The 16,555-nt window shown below is 48.9% G+C and overlaps 1 protein-coding gene across 3 annotated transcripts; it reads left to right on the plus strand.

The window, feature by feature from the left end:
- Positions 1 to 178: 178 nt before the first annotated feature.
- Positions 179 to 15,710, plus strand: kif20a (kinesin family member 20A). 3 transcript variants are annotated; one of them, XM_035434500.1, is made up of 19 exons: positions 179 to 379; positions 1,913 to 2,104; positions 3,560 to 3,679; positions 4,048 to 4,167; positions 4,533 to 4,671; positions 5,326 to 5,501; positions 6,244 to 6,355; positions 6,467 to 6,679; positions 6,775 to 6,886; positions 8,978 to 9,052; positions 9,134 to 9,277; positions 9,860 to 10,028; positions 10,526 to 10,678; positions 11,027 to 11,166; positions 11,710 to 11,812; positions 12,139 to 12,406; positions 13,094 to 13,185; positions 13,689 to 13,826; positions 14,320 to 15,710. In XM_035434500.1, the coding sequence occupies exons 2-19, from the start codon at positions 1,922 to 1,924 to the stop codon at positions 14,668 to 14,670; spliced, it is 2,808 nt and encodes a 935-aa protein (XP_035290391.1). In that variant the 5' UTR covers positions 179 to 379; positions 1,913 to 1,921; the 3' UTR covers positions 14,671 to 15,710. The 3 variants fall into 3 exon arrangements, with proteins under 3 accessions (XP_035290391.1, XP_035290392.1, XP_035290393.1); XM_035434501.1 differs by having other exon boundaries at positions 180 to 379; positions 14,004 to 14,460; XM_035434502.1 differs by lacking the exon at positions 14,320 to 15,710 and adding an exon at positions 13,341 to 13,389 and having other exon boundaries at positions 180 to 379; positions 13,689 to 13,820.
- The last annotated feature ends 845 nt before the right edge of the window (positions 15,711 to 16,555 follow it).

Genomic DNA, 16,555 nt, shown 5'->3' on the forward strand with positions numbered 1-16,555 from the left:
ACCCTGGCCAGCAACCTGCATCAACATGCCGAGTTGCTCTATGGTTAGGGATTCTACGCTCTTACTGGTTGTATTGAACATTACATCCGTTGTCGCTATTGGTCAAGAGTTGCATACACCTTATGTGTTGATTGGTCGTGCGGTACGGGCGCGACGTTTGAATTGGTTGGTTCAAACAGCGGTACATCTCAGACGGTAGTAGGACTTTGTCAGAAGGGATTACAGGTTAAAGGCAGAACGCAGGATTTAAAATTTTAATTTACTCATAGCCAAGAGTTTAGTGTTTCATTTTAATTCAAATTAGTACTTTTACAACCAAAAGAAACTTGAAGGATTACCTTGTGATCTACAACCCTCGACTGTTTTCGCAAAGTGTGAAGTGAGTAAGGACACGGGTTAAATCGCTCGGTAATTAACCAGCAAAAGTAAAAGCTAGCTAAATTTTATGGAAAAGCATACATAGTCTAGTTCATTAGCAAGTTAACGTTACCATTCTTGCTAACATTCGCTACGCTGTAATACGTTTAAATGTTAGTCTATTCAATAGCATTACTTGCTATAATTATTTGACAAGTTAGCTACCATGTGATGTGGCTTGCTTGCTAGATGCATTATGAATTTCAGACATGAGCAGGCAAACTAGCCACTGAGTATTGTATTTTAGTTAACGTTAATTCCATTCTACACTAACTAACGTTAAACACTAGCTACATAGCCAATACGATTTATTAGCTGACTATCTAGCGATAGGGAACATTCTTGGCACTGAAACTTTGACCACTTGCTTTATCTGGTATGCTATCATTACCAAGTTACAACGGACTCCCTAATTAGAGCTAGCTAAATGTGTTTTATTGGCAGTGGATTTACGTTACATTCATTCTCCGAATTGTCTTTCAAAGTACCACAAAAGCTTATAAATAGAGCAGGCTGTGAGGAAGATTTTCTGACTGCATGCTCCTTCAGTCGCTTTTGATCAAAACGTGCATGTTATAAAATTAAAGCATAATGTTAACTTTTTACGAATAATGCTGGATTTCAAAAAGTTTATACTGTCAAAGTCTGTTTCCTTTCACATCCAAGGTAAACTTAAGCGCAATGTAGACTTTTGATCGACCAATTGAGGAATATTATATGTTAGACAGTAGTTTAGCAATCGTCCATCTAGCTAGCCGTTTGTTTTGAATGACTTCCAACCAATTTGAATAGCTGGGCTGCTAGCTTTGGCTAACTGTCGTTTGCGTTGGCACTGTCCAGGTGTAATGTTCGCTTTTCTGAACTTCAGAGGAAAACTAAAATAAGATTTCGGGCATATTGTATGTGTTGGCCAGTTTGGATATCATAAGAACTAACCTAGCAAGTCAAACGTGTGAATAAAAGTAAAAGATGGGCGAATCTCTAGGGTGCAGCTAGCTGTTCGTTTTTGTGGTTGCCTTCATGTTTGTAGTGGACATAGATTAGGCAGCCAACATATTTTATCCTTGTCAGAGTACGAATATGTCCCCCTGAGCTAAAATGCACGTGATATTTGTCGATAACTCAGGATTTCTAATTTTACACCCACCCAGAGGTTATGGTTATGCATTCACAAGTGCACCTAAAATTTTCACCGAGTTGACGGGATGGCTGTGCTGCTACGCTTTTCCAAGATGGAAGTGGTGGTGTTAGTCCTCGTCTACACTGTCACTCCAGAAATTTTTCTTGGCATCTTACTTAGCATCTTTAAAGCTGTATATTCATTTTAATCAGACATGGCAATATGTGCAACAGAGCATTGGTCAACCAGAGATTTTAAGATGAAGCAACCAAGCGTGGAAGTCCTCTTCTGGTGACAGGTCTAGTCTCGTCTCTTCCCCACAAGCGGTCTTTTCCTAATCACAGGTGGCTTTTCTAACCGCTCCTGCTTCCATAGGTTATCGCCATGGCTGTGTGCTTGGCGTCTCCGTGCGGTTTGCTATCGGACGAGGAAGAGGGTGGAGCCGCGGTGTTTGAGTCTACGGCGGCGGACGTCGGGGGCCTGATGGGAACGCGCTTCCTTGGGGCAACCATGCCAGAGGTTTCTCTCATCTCCCAAAGCCTGGAGCCCCAGACACCTCAAAGAGAGGTGAGATTAACCGGGAAGACGGTCATAATTGAGCGAGGCTTCGGGGTGGCCCTATAATTAGTTCAGTTTATGGACAGTCACTGCTGTGTAGGAGTTGGTTAATTCATGCGACATGGCTCAGGAGGTAAGACCGATTGTCTGCCAGTCGGAAGGTTGCCAGTTCAAACCCCGCCCTGGGCGTGTCGAAGTGTCCTTAGTTTCCTTGAGCAAGACACCTAATCCCTAACTGCTCCGGCGAATGAGAGGCATCAACTGCAAAGCGCTTTGGATAAAAGCGCTATATAAATGCAGTCCATTTACCATTCTGAACATAATGATTGGCTCATGTCAGCGAGTCTTTGATGGAATACATGCTTGCTTTTTTCTAAGCCTGAGCACTATTAATGGTAACTAGCAAATTCATCAAACTTCCTGATTCTCGATTTGCATGAAAGTATCAATACACCCACCCTTTCTACCCATCTGCCTATGTCCCTGAGTCTCAATGTTAAATCACTCATCTGTTCTTTCTCGTGAAATTATGTTCTTTCCCCATCTAGCTTGAGGCTTTGTTGGCATTTCTGTGTGTAAACGCTTCCTCGCCCTGATTGACCCCATGGCCGCGAGCCACGGTCCTAATAATAAGACGCTTTATTCTTGTGAAGTGTTTACTTTGCCTGTAACTAACCGAAAACTCTTACATCAATCCTTGTCCCTTTAAATAGCGTTTTCTACAATTCTCAGATTTTCAGACCTTTGATTATTGCGTAGTTATTTTCTTGACATAAACTGCAGATGTGACTTGCTAGGCTATCGTGACAACATGCATTAGACCCGTATTGCAGGACTAACATGCGATAATACATGCAACATGCATTGTATGAATGTGGTTCTTTTGCCATAGGTGGCTTCATTTCAGACAAAAAGGGCTCACCACTCAGCACGTCAGTGGAGTGGGTTTCTGAAGATTCTAACACAGCCACTAACAATCATTTTAGTTTGCATTTATTATTTTGTGTGCCTCCGATCTCTTAAGCTGTTAAGTTGAAAGTCACTCATTTTCTCAGTCTATCACAAGACCTTATTCTCGAAATGAACTGAAGTCTTTGGGCGAGGAAGATAGAGCTGAGGTTGTTCTTTAAAATCTCTTGGCAGTTCCTTACAGCTTCCAGTGTTTAGTCAAAAACCATTTTATGAGGCAGGAAAATTATATGTAAATGAACGTTCATCTTTAATAGAGATCTTGGAAAGCCTTTTGTCCTGTTTGTTCATCTGCCAGAGGATCATACAGGGGAACTGGAATAGGTTGCTTTGACGCTCTGGATTTGTACATTAAGCGGAGTAGCTTGCAAGAGGGAACAACTGTAGTGCCGATCCAGGGGATCAAACCATCACCCTTCTGGCTGCCAGCCCGATTTCTCGGCCTGTTCTTTGTGATTTCACCCCACCCTTTTTTTTCTGAATATGACGAGGCAGACAAAGTCTGGGGCTGACAGGCGTGGCAGCACTGAGGAAGACGCGGGCTCGGAGAAGGTGAAGGTGTACCTGCGCATCCGTCCGCTGACCGAGGTAGAAAAGGAGAGAGGAGAACAGCAGGTGAGTTACAGGGCTGCTAGGCTGGTTTTAAAATCACCCCTCCCCCCCAACCTGAATTACAAACTCTGCCAAAAAAAAAATCATCAAAATCCAATTCCCTGCAATGTGGGTCTTTTTTGGGCTATTCCCACAATGAACAAATGAACAAATCTTGCTTATGAAACAAAACATAGGTATTTCAGGAACCAGTCCATTCACAGAAAGTACATATCTTGGTGTTTTTAGTCCTATAAATTGGTGTGCAATGGTTGTCATTTGATTCCTACTTGTTTGAAAATGCCAAAGCTGGTGTGTGGCCTGGGATTGTAGACGAATCTGCTGTAGTCCAGAAAAGGGCAATCGACTCACGATCACTGTTCTTCTCCCAGGGGTGCGTTTTCATGCAGGACAAGGAAACCCTGATGCTGAAAGCACCGAAGAACTCCTACAACATGAAGAGCGCTGAGAGAGGAGTCGCCCCCAACGTGCACAGGTTCACCTTCTCCCAGGTACAGCGCACCTTTCCGGAGGACTCCATGTCACCGGTAATGTACCTTCACACAGGTACAGCGAGCGCACTGCCACACGGGTAACCTGTACCTCACAGGTAATCTGAAAATCCACACAATGACATGTACGCAAACACACGCAATGACATGTAATGTGTGCTTTCGTGTAGGTAATACACGGTCACACAAACTGGGCAAGTATGTCAACAGTCGCCTTCATAACGATAAAAGAATACTACTAGTAGTTATATGTGCATTCCTCGTGTAGTTGGGATGGCAATATAGAAACATGTATTGTAGGTGAGTGGTGCACTAGAACACACACCTATACATGCAGAAGGTGAATTGAAAACGCTTGTGTGCAGATCTGTGGTCCAGAGACGAGCCAGCAGGAGTTTTATGAGCGCACCATGAAGGACATGGTGCGGGACGTGCTACGCGGGGAGAACCGGCTGCTTTACACGTACGGCGTCACCAACTCCGGCAAAACCTACACCATCCAGGGTGAGCCAGCCACACGCCGCTCGCCGATTCCACGGCAGCATTTTATTCAGCGTAGAGGGGCTATACATCGGCAGAGTCAAAGTCTGTTCCTGGCGAAATGACCATATTGTGCTCTGGTCGGCCAGTGCTCCAGGCTCAAGTTTTTAATTGCTAAATTAATTGGCTGCATGTACTTGCCAATGCAGGGTTCCAGTAAAATGCATAGAATATAAACCACTAGAAGTTAAACGGCTATTTGTTATTTGTATCAAAATTCAGTCCTGGAGGACCGCAGTCTCTGCTGGTTTTTGTGATTTCCTGTCAACAGCAGCCAATGTAGGCCTTGGAAACAAGGTGTGCAGACTCTAGCCAATCAGTGACTTAAATTAAGCACTGAAATGCAGGAACACACCAAAAATCAGCAGATACGGTGCCCATCCAGGATTTAAGTTTGAGATCCATGGTCTAAAGCCTTGTCATTTTACCTGGAGTCTTGAGAGATGGGGACATAAGGCCCAACGTTGTGTGTGGCTTAATTCAGGAGCTGAGTCCATTGGTTGGAGTGGAAACCTTCGCAGGCACACGGGCCCTCTAGAAACAGAGCTAACCTCTCACACCCCCCAACCTTCTGACAGCCCTCAGAGCACAGAGTGAACCCTCTTTCTCCCTCCTCAGGCATGGGCCGAGAGGCTGGGCTCCTCCCCCGGGCGCTGGTCTCGGTCTTTCGGAAGCTGCAGGGGCGTCTGTACAGCGCTGTGGACCTGAAGCCGGTCCTGTGCCAGGAGGTCCGCTGGCTGAACAGCAGCGAGGTCCGGATGGAGGAGATCCGCAGAGACTTGCTGCTGAAGGAGGTAGTCTCATAACTACATCAGCGACCCGGGGCTGCAGATCCGGGCCTTTTTGAAGCCTAGCAGTCGCAGAATGTAATAAAGGTCTGCATGGATATAGATGTCAGTTAAATAAAGGCTTGTGTATGGATAGAGGTCAATTAAAGGCCTGTATATAAATAGATGTTGGCTAAATAAAGGCCTGCATATAGACAGATGTCAGTTTACCAAAGACCTGTGTATAGACAGATGTCTGTGAAATGAAGTCCTGTGTATGGATAGATGTTGGCTAAAATCCAGCTGGCATGTGGTCGGGTGGGAACACTTGGTCTTCTGTGTTGGCAAAGTGATACAGGAACTCCATTCGTGTTATGTTCGTATTAGAAATTTTTCACCAAAGGCAAGAAAAATGAAATCCTGCCTTGAGTCCTTGTTTGTTGATAGCTAAAGCTCCTGGCTCCATTACAGAAGAAAAGGAGTTAAAATGGCAGACCATCAGCAACAAAAGTGTACCTGTTGAGTGTGTGGAAAATGGTTTTCATTTACAAAACTATTTGTGTTGGCATGCCTGGATTTTCTAGAAGGAAAGAAAGAACTGCAGTTTGAAGATAAAGGTCAATTACAAGAAAATGGAAATTTGGAAGAATAAAATAGTCAGGATGCCAGTATCAGGCAAAAGGTACTCAATAATGTAAGGCAAAGGCCTTACAGGGAGAGAGTGAGCTCTGGAATGTACACACGATTGCTTTCTTTGTGTTTTTCTCAGGAGGCGAGCTCATCGTCCCAGAATTCCCGGCCACAAGGCAGCGTCAGCGTCAGCTGTGACAGCGGGATCGGGGGTCTGTCTGCGACCAGCTACACCGCCAGTCAGATGGAGGGTGAGCAGCTGCGCCCTTTGACCCCGCCCACCCCTTCCTGTCATACCGTCCAATCGGTAACGGACAGGATGGGTGATGTCATCGTCTCTCGCGTCTCTCACCCCTCTGCAGATTCGGACAGCGTGTGCCTGGAGGCGGACGGCCTGTACCACAGCGGGGGGGAGGGGCTAGAGGACGGGGTGCGCTTTTCTGTGTGGGTGTCCTTCTTCGAGATATACAACGAGTTCCTGTACGACCTGTTGGAGGCCCCGCCCTCACTGCAGCCCCGCAAGAGGGCCACGCTGCGCCTGTCTGACGATCGCCATGGAAACCCCTACATTAAAGGTACGGCGTGCGTTTGCAGTCCCACATGCACGGCAGTTCCCACGCAGTGCGTTTGATGGGGAGCATTTGTGTAAATCTCCATCTCTTTCTCGCAGATCTCACCTGGGTGCAGGTACAGAGTGCCGAGGAGGCCTGGAGGATTCTGAAGATCGGCCGCCGCAACCAAAGCTTCGCCTGCACTCACCTGAACCACAACTCCAGCCGCAGGTATACACACACTCACCTGAACCACAACTCCAGCCGCAGGTATATACACACACTCACCTGAACCACAACTCCAGCCGCAGGTATATACACACACTCACCTGAACCACAACTCCAGCCACAGGTACACACACACACACTCACCTGAACCACAACTCCAGCCACAGGTATATACACACACTCACCTGAACCACAACTCCAGCCGCAGGTATACACACACACACTCACCTGAACCACAACTCCAGCCGCAGGTATACACACACACACTCACCTGAACCACAACTCCAGCCGCAGGTATACACACACACACTCACCTGAACCACAACTCCAGCCGCAGGTATACACACACACACACTCACCTGAACCACAACTCCAGCCGCAGGTATACACACACACTCACCTGAACCACAACTCCAGCCGCAGGTATACACACACACACTCACCTGAACCACAACTCCAGCCGCAGGTATACACACACACACACTCACCTGAACCACAACTCCAGCCGCAGGTATATACACACACTCACCTGAACCACAACTCCAGCCACAGGTATATACACACACTCACCTGAACCACAACTCCAGCCGCAGGTACATACACACACTCACCTGAACCACAACTCCAGCCGCAGGTATACACACACACACTCACCTGAACCACAACTCCAGCCGCAGGTATATACACACACTCACCTGAACCACAACTCCAGCCGCAGGTATACACACACACACACTCACCTGAACCACAACTCCAGCCGCAGGTACATACACACACTCACCTGAACCACAACTCCAGCCGCAGGTATACACACACTCACCTGAACCACAACTCCAGCCGCAGGTATATACACACACTCACCTGAACCACAACTCCAGCCGCAGGTATATACACACACTCACCTGAACCACAACTCCAGCCACAGGTACACACACACACACTCACCTGAACCACAACTCCAGCCACAGGTATATACACACACTCACCTGAACCACAACTCCAGCCGCAGGTATACACACACACACTCACCTGAACCACAACTCCAGCCGCAGGTATACACACACACACTCACCTGAACCACAACTCCAGCCGCAGGTATACACACACACACTCACCTGAACCACAACTCCAGCCGCAGGTATACACACACACACACTCACCTGAACCACAACTCCAGCCGCAGGTATACACACACACACTCACCTGAACCACAACTCCAGCCGCAGGTATACACACACACACACTCACCTGAACCACAACTCCAGCCGCAGGTATATACACACACTCACCTGAACCACAACTCCAGCCACAGGTATATACACACACTCACCTGAACCACAACTCCAGCCGCAGGTATACACACACACACTCACCTGAACCACAACTCCAGCCGCAGGTATATACACACACTCACCTGAACCACAACTCCAGCCGCAGGTATACACACACACACTCACCTGAACCACAACTCCAGCCGCAGGTATACACACACACACACACTCACCTGAACCACAACTCCAGCCGCAGGTATATACACACACACTCACCTGAACCACAACTCCAGCCGCAGGTATATACACACACTCACCTGAACCACAACTCCAGCCGCAGGTATACACACACACACACTCACCTGAACCACAACTCCAGCCGCAGGTACATACACACACTCACCTGAACCACAACTCCAGCCGCAGGTATACACACACACACGATCACCTGAACCACAACTCCAGCCGCAGGTGTACACACACACACTCACCTGAACCACAACTCCAGCCGCAGGTATACACACACACACACACACTCACCTGAACCACAACTCCAGCCGCAGGTGTACACACACACACTCACCTTAACCACAACCCTGCACTTTTGGAATGTTTTTTTTCTTTTCTCAGAGTGAATGTTTTTTTTCTTTCTTTTTTTTCTGTTCTAGAATTCCATTTTTTCAGTTACCCATAATGATTGCTACACCAGCATTAGAATGTTCCGTTGAGAAGATTCTAATCACATGTTTGTGTTCTCACACCTTAGAGGGTTAATGAACTGATTCTTGTGAATGGTTTCTAAGTCGATCCTCTCTGTCTTTAGTCACAGCATCTTCTCCATGAGGATCCTGCACATCCACCCTGAGAATGACTGTGGAAAGGGCACCCGTATCAGCGAGTGAGTCGCACGCACGCACGCACACACACGCGCGTCCTCTCTCCGTTCGCGGCTGTAAGCTGTCCGTCTGTCCGCGTGCAGGTTGTCGGTGTGTGACCTCGCGGGGTCGGAGCGCTGTAAGGAACAGCGCAGCGGAGAGCGCATGAAGGAGGCCAACAACATCAACACCTCCCTGCACACGCTGGGGCGCTGCATTACTGCGCTGAGGAACAACCAGAGCAACAGGTACGCACTATACGCTACATGCTACATTTATACTTTCACACAGAGAACCAGAGCAACAGGTACGCACTATACGCTACATGCTACATTTATACTTTCACACAGAGAACCAGAGCAACAGGTACGCACTATACGCTACATGCTACATTTATACTTTCACACAGAGAACCAGAGCAACAGGTACGCACTATACGCTACATGCTACATTTATACTTTCACACAGAGAACCAGAGCAACAGGTACGCACTATACGCTACATGCTACATTTATACTTTCACACAGAGAACCAGAGCAACAGGTACGCGCTATATGCTACATGCTACATTTGTACTTTCACACAGAGAACCAGAGCAACAGGTACGCACTGTACACTACACATACTTACACACCGAGACAACCAGAGCAACAGGTATGCGCTATACCGTTAAATGCTGCATACTTTCAGACAATCAGAGAAACCGGTATGCACTATACCACTATACGCTACATATGTACTAACACACAGAGATAACCAGAGCAACACATGCGCGCGCGCACACACACACACACACACACACACACACTCAGCGATCCGTCTCTCGGCAGGTCTCGGCCCCCCCAGGTGGTGCCGTTCAGGGACAGCAAGCTGACGCGCGTGCTGCAGGGCTTCTTCAGCGGGCGTGGCCGCTCCTGCATGGTGGTCAACATCAACCCCTGCGCCTCCACCTACGACGAGACCCTGCAGGCGCTCAAGTTCTCCGCCATCGCCACGCAGGTACGGCCCGGGCGCTCGCCGCCCTCCTCCCGGTGGTTCTCCCGTCTCCGCCTCTCCTCCCTGCTCCGCCCATCACCGGTTCATCCTGGACCCCTGGGAGCGTTCAAGCTGCTCTTAAAAGGCTGTTGACCCAGTGTGATCCTTTTATCTTAGTGTGGCTGAAATCTCTATATTCGGTTATTAGGGGTTTTTTTTTTCTCGTGCACTGTGATGGAAGTGTGTGGGAGCACCACAGTATAGTTTTTAAACAGGAGTATAAGCCCCAGTGCCCTGGCAGAATAAAGCAGGCAGTATACTCCAAACGATGTACAAACGTTTCAATAAAGAACCACCTGCGGACATGTTGGAGAATGCCTTTCTCTGTATACTCAATACAAACTCCATGTTCTTAGTTTTATGTCACTCCACGCCACTGGGGGGCGCACAGTGATTACAAGGCAGCTACTGCCAGAGCCAGCTATTATGCGTTTTATGATTTTTGTCTCATCCGGTCACAGCTGGTACACGGTCCGTCCACCAAGACGCGGGTGGCCTACATCCGGTCCCTGCTGCGCGAGAACCAGCAGAAGCCCAACGAGAGCACGCTGATCGAGGAGGAGGAGGAGGACAGCGATGAGGAAGAGGGAGACATCACCATGTTCGACTCAGAGGTCAGTCTGTCGCTGCACAATCCCCATTGTGAACCTGCAGTATTAAATCCTGACCCTAGGTGGCGGTCATTAACTGTTTAAATGTTAGAAATCCAGTTTAAAAACAAAAAAACATCCATAGAAACTTCCATACTCAGTTTGGCTTGAATGTACTTTAGTTTTCATTCTCAAGTTTAGTTCCATATTGAGTTCAATATATAAGGACAGCAGTTTGCCCTTTGCTCCTGGACAAGTACAACAACCTGATTCTGTTACTGAGCGATAAACACAGAACTCTGATTGGTGGGCTCTGTCCCTGGGAGGAGTACTCCCGGGCAATGATTGGTTGTTTTCCCCGGTGGTCGCCAGGCGCTGCTGCGGGCCATCGACGTGCTGAAAGGGGAGGTGCAGAGGCAGCGGCAGCAGCAGGAGGAGCTGGAGGCCAGCGTGAGGGAGCAGGTGTGCAGCGAGATGATGGAGATCATCACGCGCATGGAGACCGATTTCAGGTGAGGGCGGGAGAGAGGGGGGAGGCCAGGCACCCCACAATCGCATAGAGTACTGGCACATTTTTAACCCACATTTCTGAGATCACATATGTGATTAGAATGTTCTTATCTGAACATTATAATGCTGATGTAACAATCACTGCTGGTGATTGAAAGCAATGGAGTTCTAGAACAGTGATTTAGAATTTTGAAAAAACATTCCAAAGAACCTACTCTTCAAAGGGTTAAATGTGGTCGCCCATCCCCCTGATCTCTGAAAGTTGTGCAAAATCCAAAAACGGCCCAAAGACGTTAGAACAAACTTTTGTATACAATTTTCTCTTTCTGATGGAGTCACTAGCTTGCAAATTGAATGTATACTCTATTATCGGTGCTGATATTAGAAACAAATGGCCAAGCTTACAAATGTGTCACTGATTGGTGTTCCCTGCCAATAGCATCTAAACGTGTGTCTGCTGAGGCCTCCCAATGTAGTCCACCTGACGTATTGCCCTATAAAAGTAGAAGCCTTTAAATCTCTGGCCCTTCTCTCCCGCACACCAGCGAGACTCTGGACACACAGAGGGCGCTGGTGGAGGAGAGGTACGAGAACAAAATCGAAAACCTGCAGAAAAGCCTGAAGAGGTACTACAGCCAGGAACTGGAGGTGAGAGGGACTACCCGCGGAAATGCCAGGTCCCGCCGTCTCTGACACCAAGCCATTCTGCCAGGAAGGGCCACTTACTGCCACTGCAGTGAAGTGCTATGGGAGTTTAACCAACACATATCAAACTAGTACTTTGAGACATTGGAATCATTTGATATTGGGACAGCCTTCAGCAGAGATTAGACAGTGAGTTGGGACTGTGTGAGAGCCTATTGACAGGAAGTGGTCTGAGAGACAGGAAATGGAGGTAAGAAAAGTGGAAGCAAGATGGAAGATGACATGGTGGAAACCCCCCCCCGCCCCCTCTCTCTCTCTCTCTCTTTCAGGAGCGGGATGAACAGATCGCTCGCCTGACAGCGGAGCTGAAAGAGAGGAGGGAGTCTGTGGACGCGCCTCCCGTCACCCCGGCTCCAGAGGCGCCTCCTAACCCAGAGGGGCTCCGTCGCTCCCGGCGACTGGCCTCCACCTCCTTCTCCTGTTCCTCCTCCTCCTCCTCCTCCTCCTCCACCCTCTCCCTCCTTCAGACCGGGGAGCTGGACAAGCTGCGGGTGGAGCTGGAGCAGTGCCGCGCCGAGCTGCAGGAGAAAACGCAAGGTGAGGAGCGCAGGGGTGAGGCGCGGGGGTGAGGCACAGGGTGAGGAGCGCGGAGGTGAGGCGCACGGGGGTGAGGGGCGCGAGGCGCGAGGGGGTGAGGGGCGCGGTGGGGTGAGGCGTTCCCCCCCCAAACTCTGCCTTTATACTGCGCACACTCCCTAGCCCCTCACACTGCACTAGTTGGCGTACATGTGGTCGGTTAGCCGTTAGCGCAACATTTTTATGCCACCTTCAAAAAACGTTTTTGGCTTTTAGGTTATGTATATACTGTATATATGCTGGTGTTTTGAACTGTTTCGAATGGAACAAGGACACGATGCCATCGATGCAAAGCATCACTCTTTCGTAGCACCCCCGGTGCTTTACCTGTGGTCATCTCCACAACCTAGCTAAAGTGCTAAAACAGAGTGGTTTACATGGAGGGCAACATGTGACACAAGCTGACTCACCAGAAATACTTAGTCGCTCTGGATAAGAGCGTCTGCTAAAAAAACGCCTGTGATGTACTTGAAAATACTTGTCACCCATTTCTGCTACTTGAGTGCCAATAGCTCCCTCTTGTGGAGAATCTGGAGCCTGCTAAACGTGAGTGAGTTACAAGCCAAGTCCATGAGGTGCTTTGCTTCTAAAAAAATCAGTGCAGAGATCAGTGTTGGTGTTTTTAACCATGCGACCCCTCCCCCACAGAGCTGAGGCGTTACCAGGGGCTGCTCTCCCTCCCCGCTCCCACCGGCACTCTAACGGCTGCTGTGGACCGCAAGCTGGAGGAGGGCCAGAGGGTCAGTACTGCGTGCGTCTGTACATTTCAGTGCGTCTGTCTGTGTGTGTTACAACCCATTCACTTACTGTGACCGTATTTCAGATTGTCCCAGTGGACAGAGGGTCAGTACTGCGTGCGTCTGTACATTTCAGCTCATCTGTCTGTGTGTTACAGCCCATTCATTTACTGTGACCAGATTTCAGATTGTCCCAGTGGACAGAGGGTCAGTACTGCGTGCGTCTGTACATTTCAGTGCGTCTGTCTGTGTGTTACAGCCCATTCATTTACTGTGACCATATTTCAGAGCGTCCCAGTGGACAGAGGGTCAGTACTGCGTGCGTCTGTACATTTCTGTGCGTCTGTCTGTGTGTTACAGCCCATTCATTTACTGTGACCAGATTTCAGATTGTCCCAGTGGACAGATGTACTCTTACATCTCCTCCGCATTATTGAAGCTCTGAAATGCATGCTGATTGGCCGGGCCGAGGGTAACCGTGCGCGCGTGTCCGCCCCCCCACACAGGGCCTGCGACAGCTGCGTGCGGACCTGCAGCGCGTGGGCGCCGGCCTGCAGGCGGCGGAGAGGGCCTGCTGCCGCAACACCAGCGGGGAGAGGCTGCGGCAGGCGCTCGGCACCGCCGACGACACGCTGGCCAAACAGGTACCGGGGCGGGGCTGGGGGCGGGACTTCAGCTCCTTACAGGCACAGCCTCATACAGGCTACGCTGTGCCACAGTCTGTTTGCTCCTTGTCCCTTTTCACTTTGACCGTTTCCCTCCCTCTTCCCATTCTCCTTTTCTCCGTCTCCCTCCCTCTCCTGCCGCTACCTGATACTCAGTCTTTTTGTTTAAGACAAAAGAATGAGCACGTTCTGCACCTGTTTAATCGTGTACCCCCTGCCTCTGTCGCACACCATCACTACGTCTCCCAATTATACCATTTTCCTCGTTAATCCTGTTCACTCCTGCTCTCCTCCTCGCTCTCCATCACTAACACTGTTCGCTCTTCATCACTAATGCTGTTCACTCCTCCTCCTCACTCTTCATCACTAACGCTGTTCACTCTGCTCTTCATCACTAACGCTGTTCACTCTTCCTCCTCGCACTCCTCCTCACTCCATCCCTAACCCCGCCCCTCCCCGGTCATGTGATCAGGACCAGGCGCTGGTGGAGCTGCAGAACAGCCTCCTCCTGGTGAAGATGGACCTCCGCAAGAAGACGGACAGCCTGGCGCAGCTGCAGCCGCTGCGGCCCCTGACGGCCCCGCCCGCCCCGGGGTCCTGCAGGAAGAGGGGCTGCGAGGGAGCGGGCCCCAACGCCGAGAACCTGCACCCCGAAAAGCGCCCCTTCTTCCGCTCGCTGTTCCCAGCGCGCACCCCGTCCAGGAAGGGCCCTCCGGTGCACACCGCTTCCTCCCCCAACACGCCCTACGCCCGAGCCCTGCGGCCCCGTCAGCAGACCCCCCTCACCAGCCCCAGCCCCCTCCGGCGCAGGGTCAACTACTGACACTTTGAGGGGCGTGGGTCAGAGACTGTACCCACCCCTGCAATCTTCCCCTGACTTGCCCCGTGTCCTTATTTGGGCTTCACTGTAGAAGATGATGATGAAGATCGTCCAGAACTCACTCACTGCTTTCATGGATCAGCAGTCAAGATGTCCCATCAAGTATATTTTTTTAACGCTGGCTTAAAATTGGGTGGCAGATGCTTTTGATAGTGAGCCCCAAGACACATCCTGAGCATTTTTTCTGTGGGAGTTATGGTGGAAAGTTTGGCCCCCCCAAGGTTCAAGTACAGTCCATGGGGATTGCTTTCATATTGTGTGAGACTTTACCAAGACGTCACAAGGGTCTGCTTTAAGGGATTTCACTGTGCTTTCACAACTTCCTCATGTATATATGTATTCTTTGTGTGTCGTATATACCTGTGTTCTGTCTTCATGTTAACCTTTTCACTCTTATGCAAAACAAATCTTGTGCACAGTTTACCATGTATGTCAAAAAAATCTGTTTTTCTTGGGAGTTTTAAGTAATTTTTTAGAGAACATTCTATGCACACTTACTACTGTATCTGCTGTGTTCCACTTTGTTGTGACATGTGCACGAGTGTGTGTAAATCCTACTTTATCCAGTCTAAATTGTGCAGATTCACCTAAAATGAACATAAATGGGGAAGAAGTAAAGGTTTTTATTTTATTAAAATTGACCTGCTTGCAATAAATGATTAAAAGATCTGTGGCAGGTTTCCGTCAGTGATGAGAAAGATGGCTGACCATAAGCCATCAGGAAGACCTCATTACTAATGACAGTACGGGCGTACATTCAGAAAGGGAGAATAATGGGTGGAGACACAGCTTTCTGTGCTCCCCGTCACCCCAGAAACGCTCCCCGCTCTCTGCCGACTGGCTCGGTTCAGTGAGTCGCTGTTGGAGCACAGCTGTTCAGCTTAAGGCACCGACTGTTCCGCTCAGCTGATTGGATTAAAATTACAGGCACTTTGAGGTCAACTGCCTGAAGGAATACTATTTTGTAATAAGATATAAACATTTTTAAAAAAAGCAATAATACCTTTTATACTGCAATTCGGTGAGTGTTGTTGGGATTGTTTGGCGATGGTTCTTTGTTTTTCCAGTCGTTTGAGATTGTGTAATGTGGGAGATGTCAGTGCAGTTGTATAAATGCTGTGCTAAAGCAATTTCACTTTTAAAGTTGCCTTGGTTTGGTTTTTTTGAAGCCTTTTATCACATTTATTAAAATGGAGAATTCAGAATTGTTGCCAGTTTTTGATGCTCAACACTGCATGGTCTCAAGTCTAACTGATGCTTTTTTACTGCAGTCCACCAGTTGGGCAGGTGGACTTGGCCCCTGATTGGCTGGGTGAAGGGGGGGGGTGTGGTTCACTTATGTATAGTGACATACTGGAATACAACCTGTCTTGGCCTCATATTCTCTAACATGTAGGACTGTCAAACAAAACTGGCAGTCTGGTTTTTAAACCAAAACCATGAGGCCCATCCACACACTAACAGTACTTCAGTGCTTTAACGGGACCCAGCAGCCCTCTATAATTTTGTATTGCAGTTTTTTTTCTCTAAGTGAAGTGAATTCAGTTTGGGTGTTCAGTTGCATGCTGCCAGTTGGCTCTTTTCACACTGCTCTACCAGCTGGGCGGCAGGCGTCCAATCGGCTAGCAGAACGGGACCCTGCTGACAAACCTACCCTCCCCCGGAATACAGCAGCCAATCACATGCCATCCTGTGGTAACATAGCCAATAATCCGATCCATCCAGCTGCAATCAGACCGTGGGGGACGTCACCACGGTGAATACGCTGGAGCAGCTAGAGCCACTCAGTGGCCTTGCAGAAGGTAGATGAAGAGTTTGGCTTGAGCAC

Source organism: Anguilla anguilla, chromosome 9, assembly GCF_013347855.1.
Source record: "Anguilla anguilla isolate fAngAng1 chromosome 9, fAngAng1.pri, whole genome shotgun sequence".
NCBI classification, from domain to species: domain Eukaryota; kingdom Metazoa; phylum Chordata; class Actinopteri; order Anguilliformes; family Anguillidae; genus Anguilla; species Anguilla anguilla.

Bases quoted from the DNA above. Each gene is read 5' to 3' on its own strand.
- kif20a (XM_035434500.1), top strand. From the start codon at position 1,922: ATGGCTGTGTGCTTGGCGTCTCCGTGCGGTTTGCTATCGGACGAGGAA. The intron at 6,680-6,774 runs GTACGGCGTGCG...TCTTTCTCGCAG, and splicing joins TGGAAACCCCTACATTAAAG to ATCTCACCTGGGTGCAGGTA. The intron at 10,679-11,026 runs GTCAGTCTGTCG...GGTGGTCGCCAG, and splicing joins TCACCATGTTCGACTCAGAG to GCGCTGCTGCGGGCCATCGA.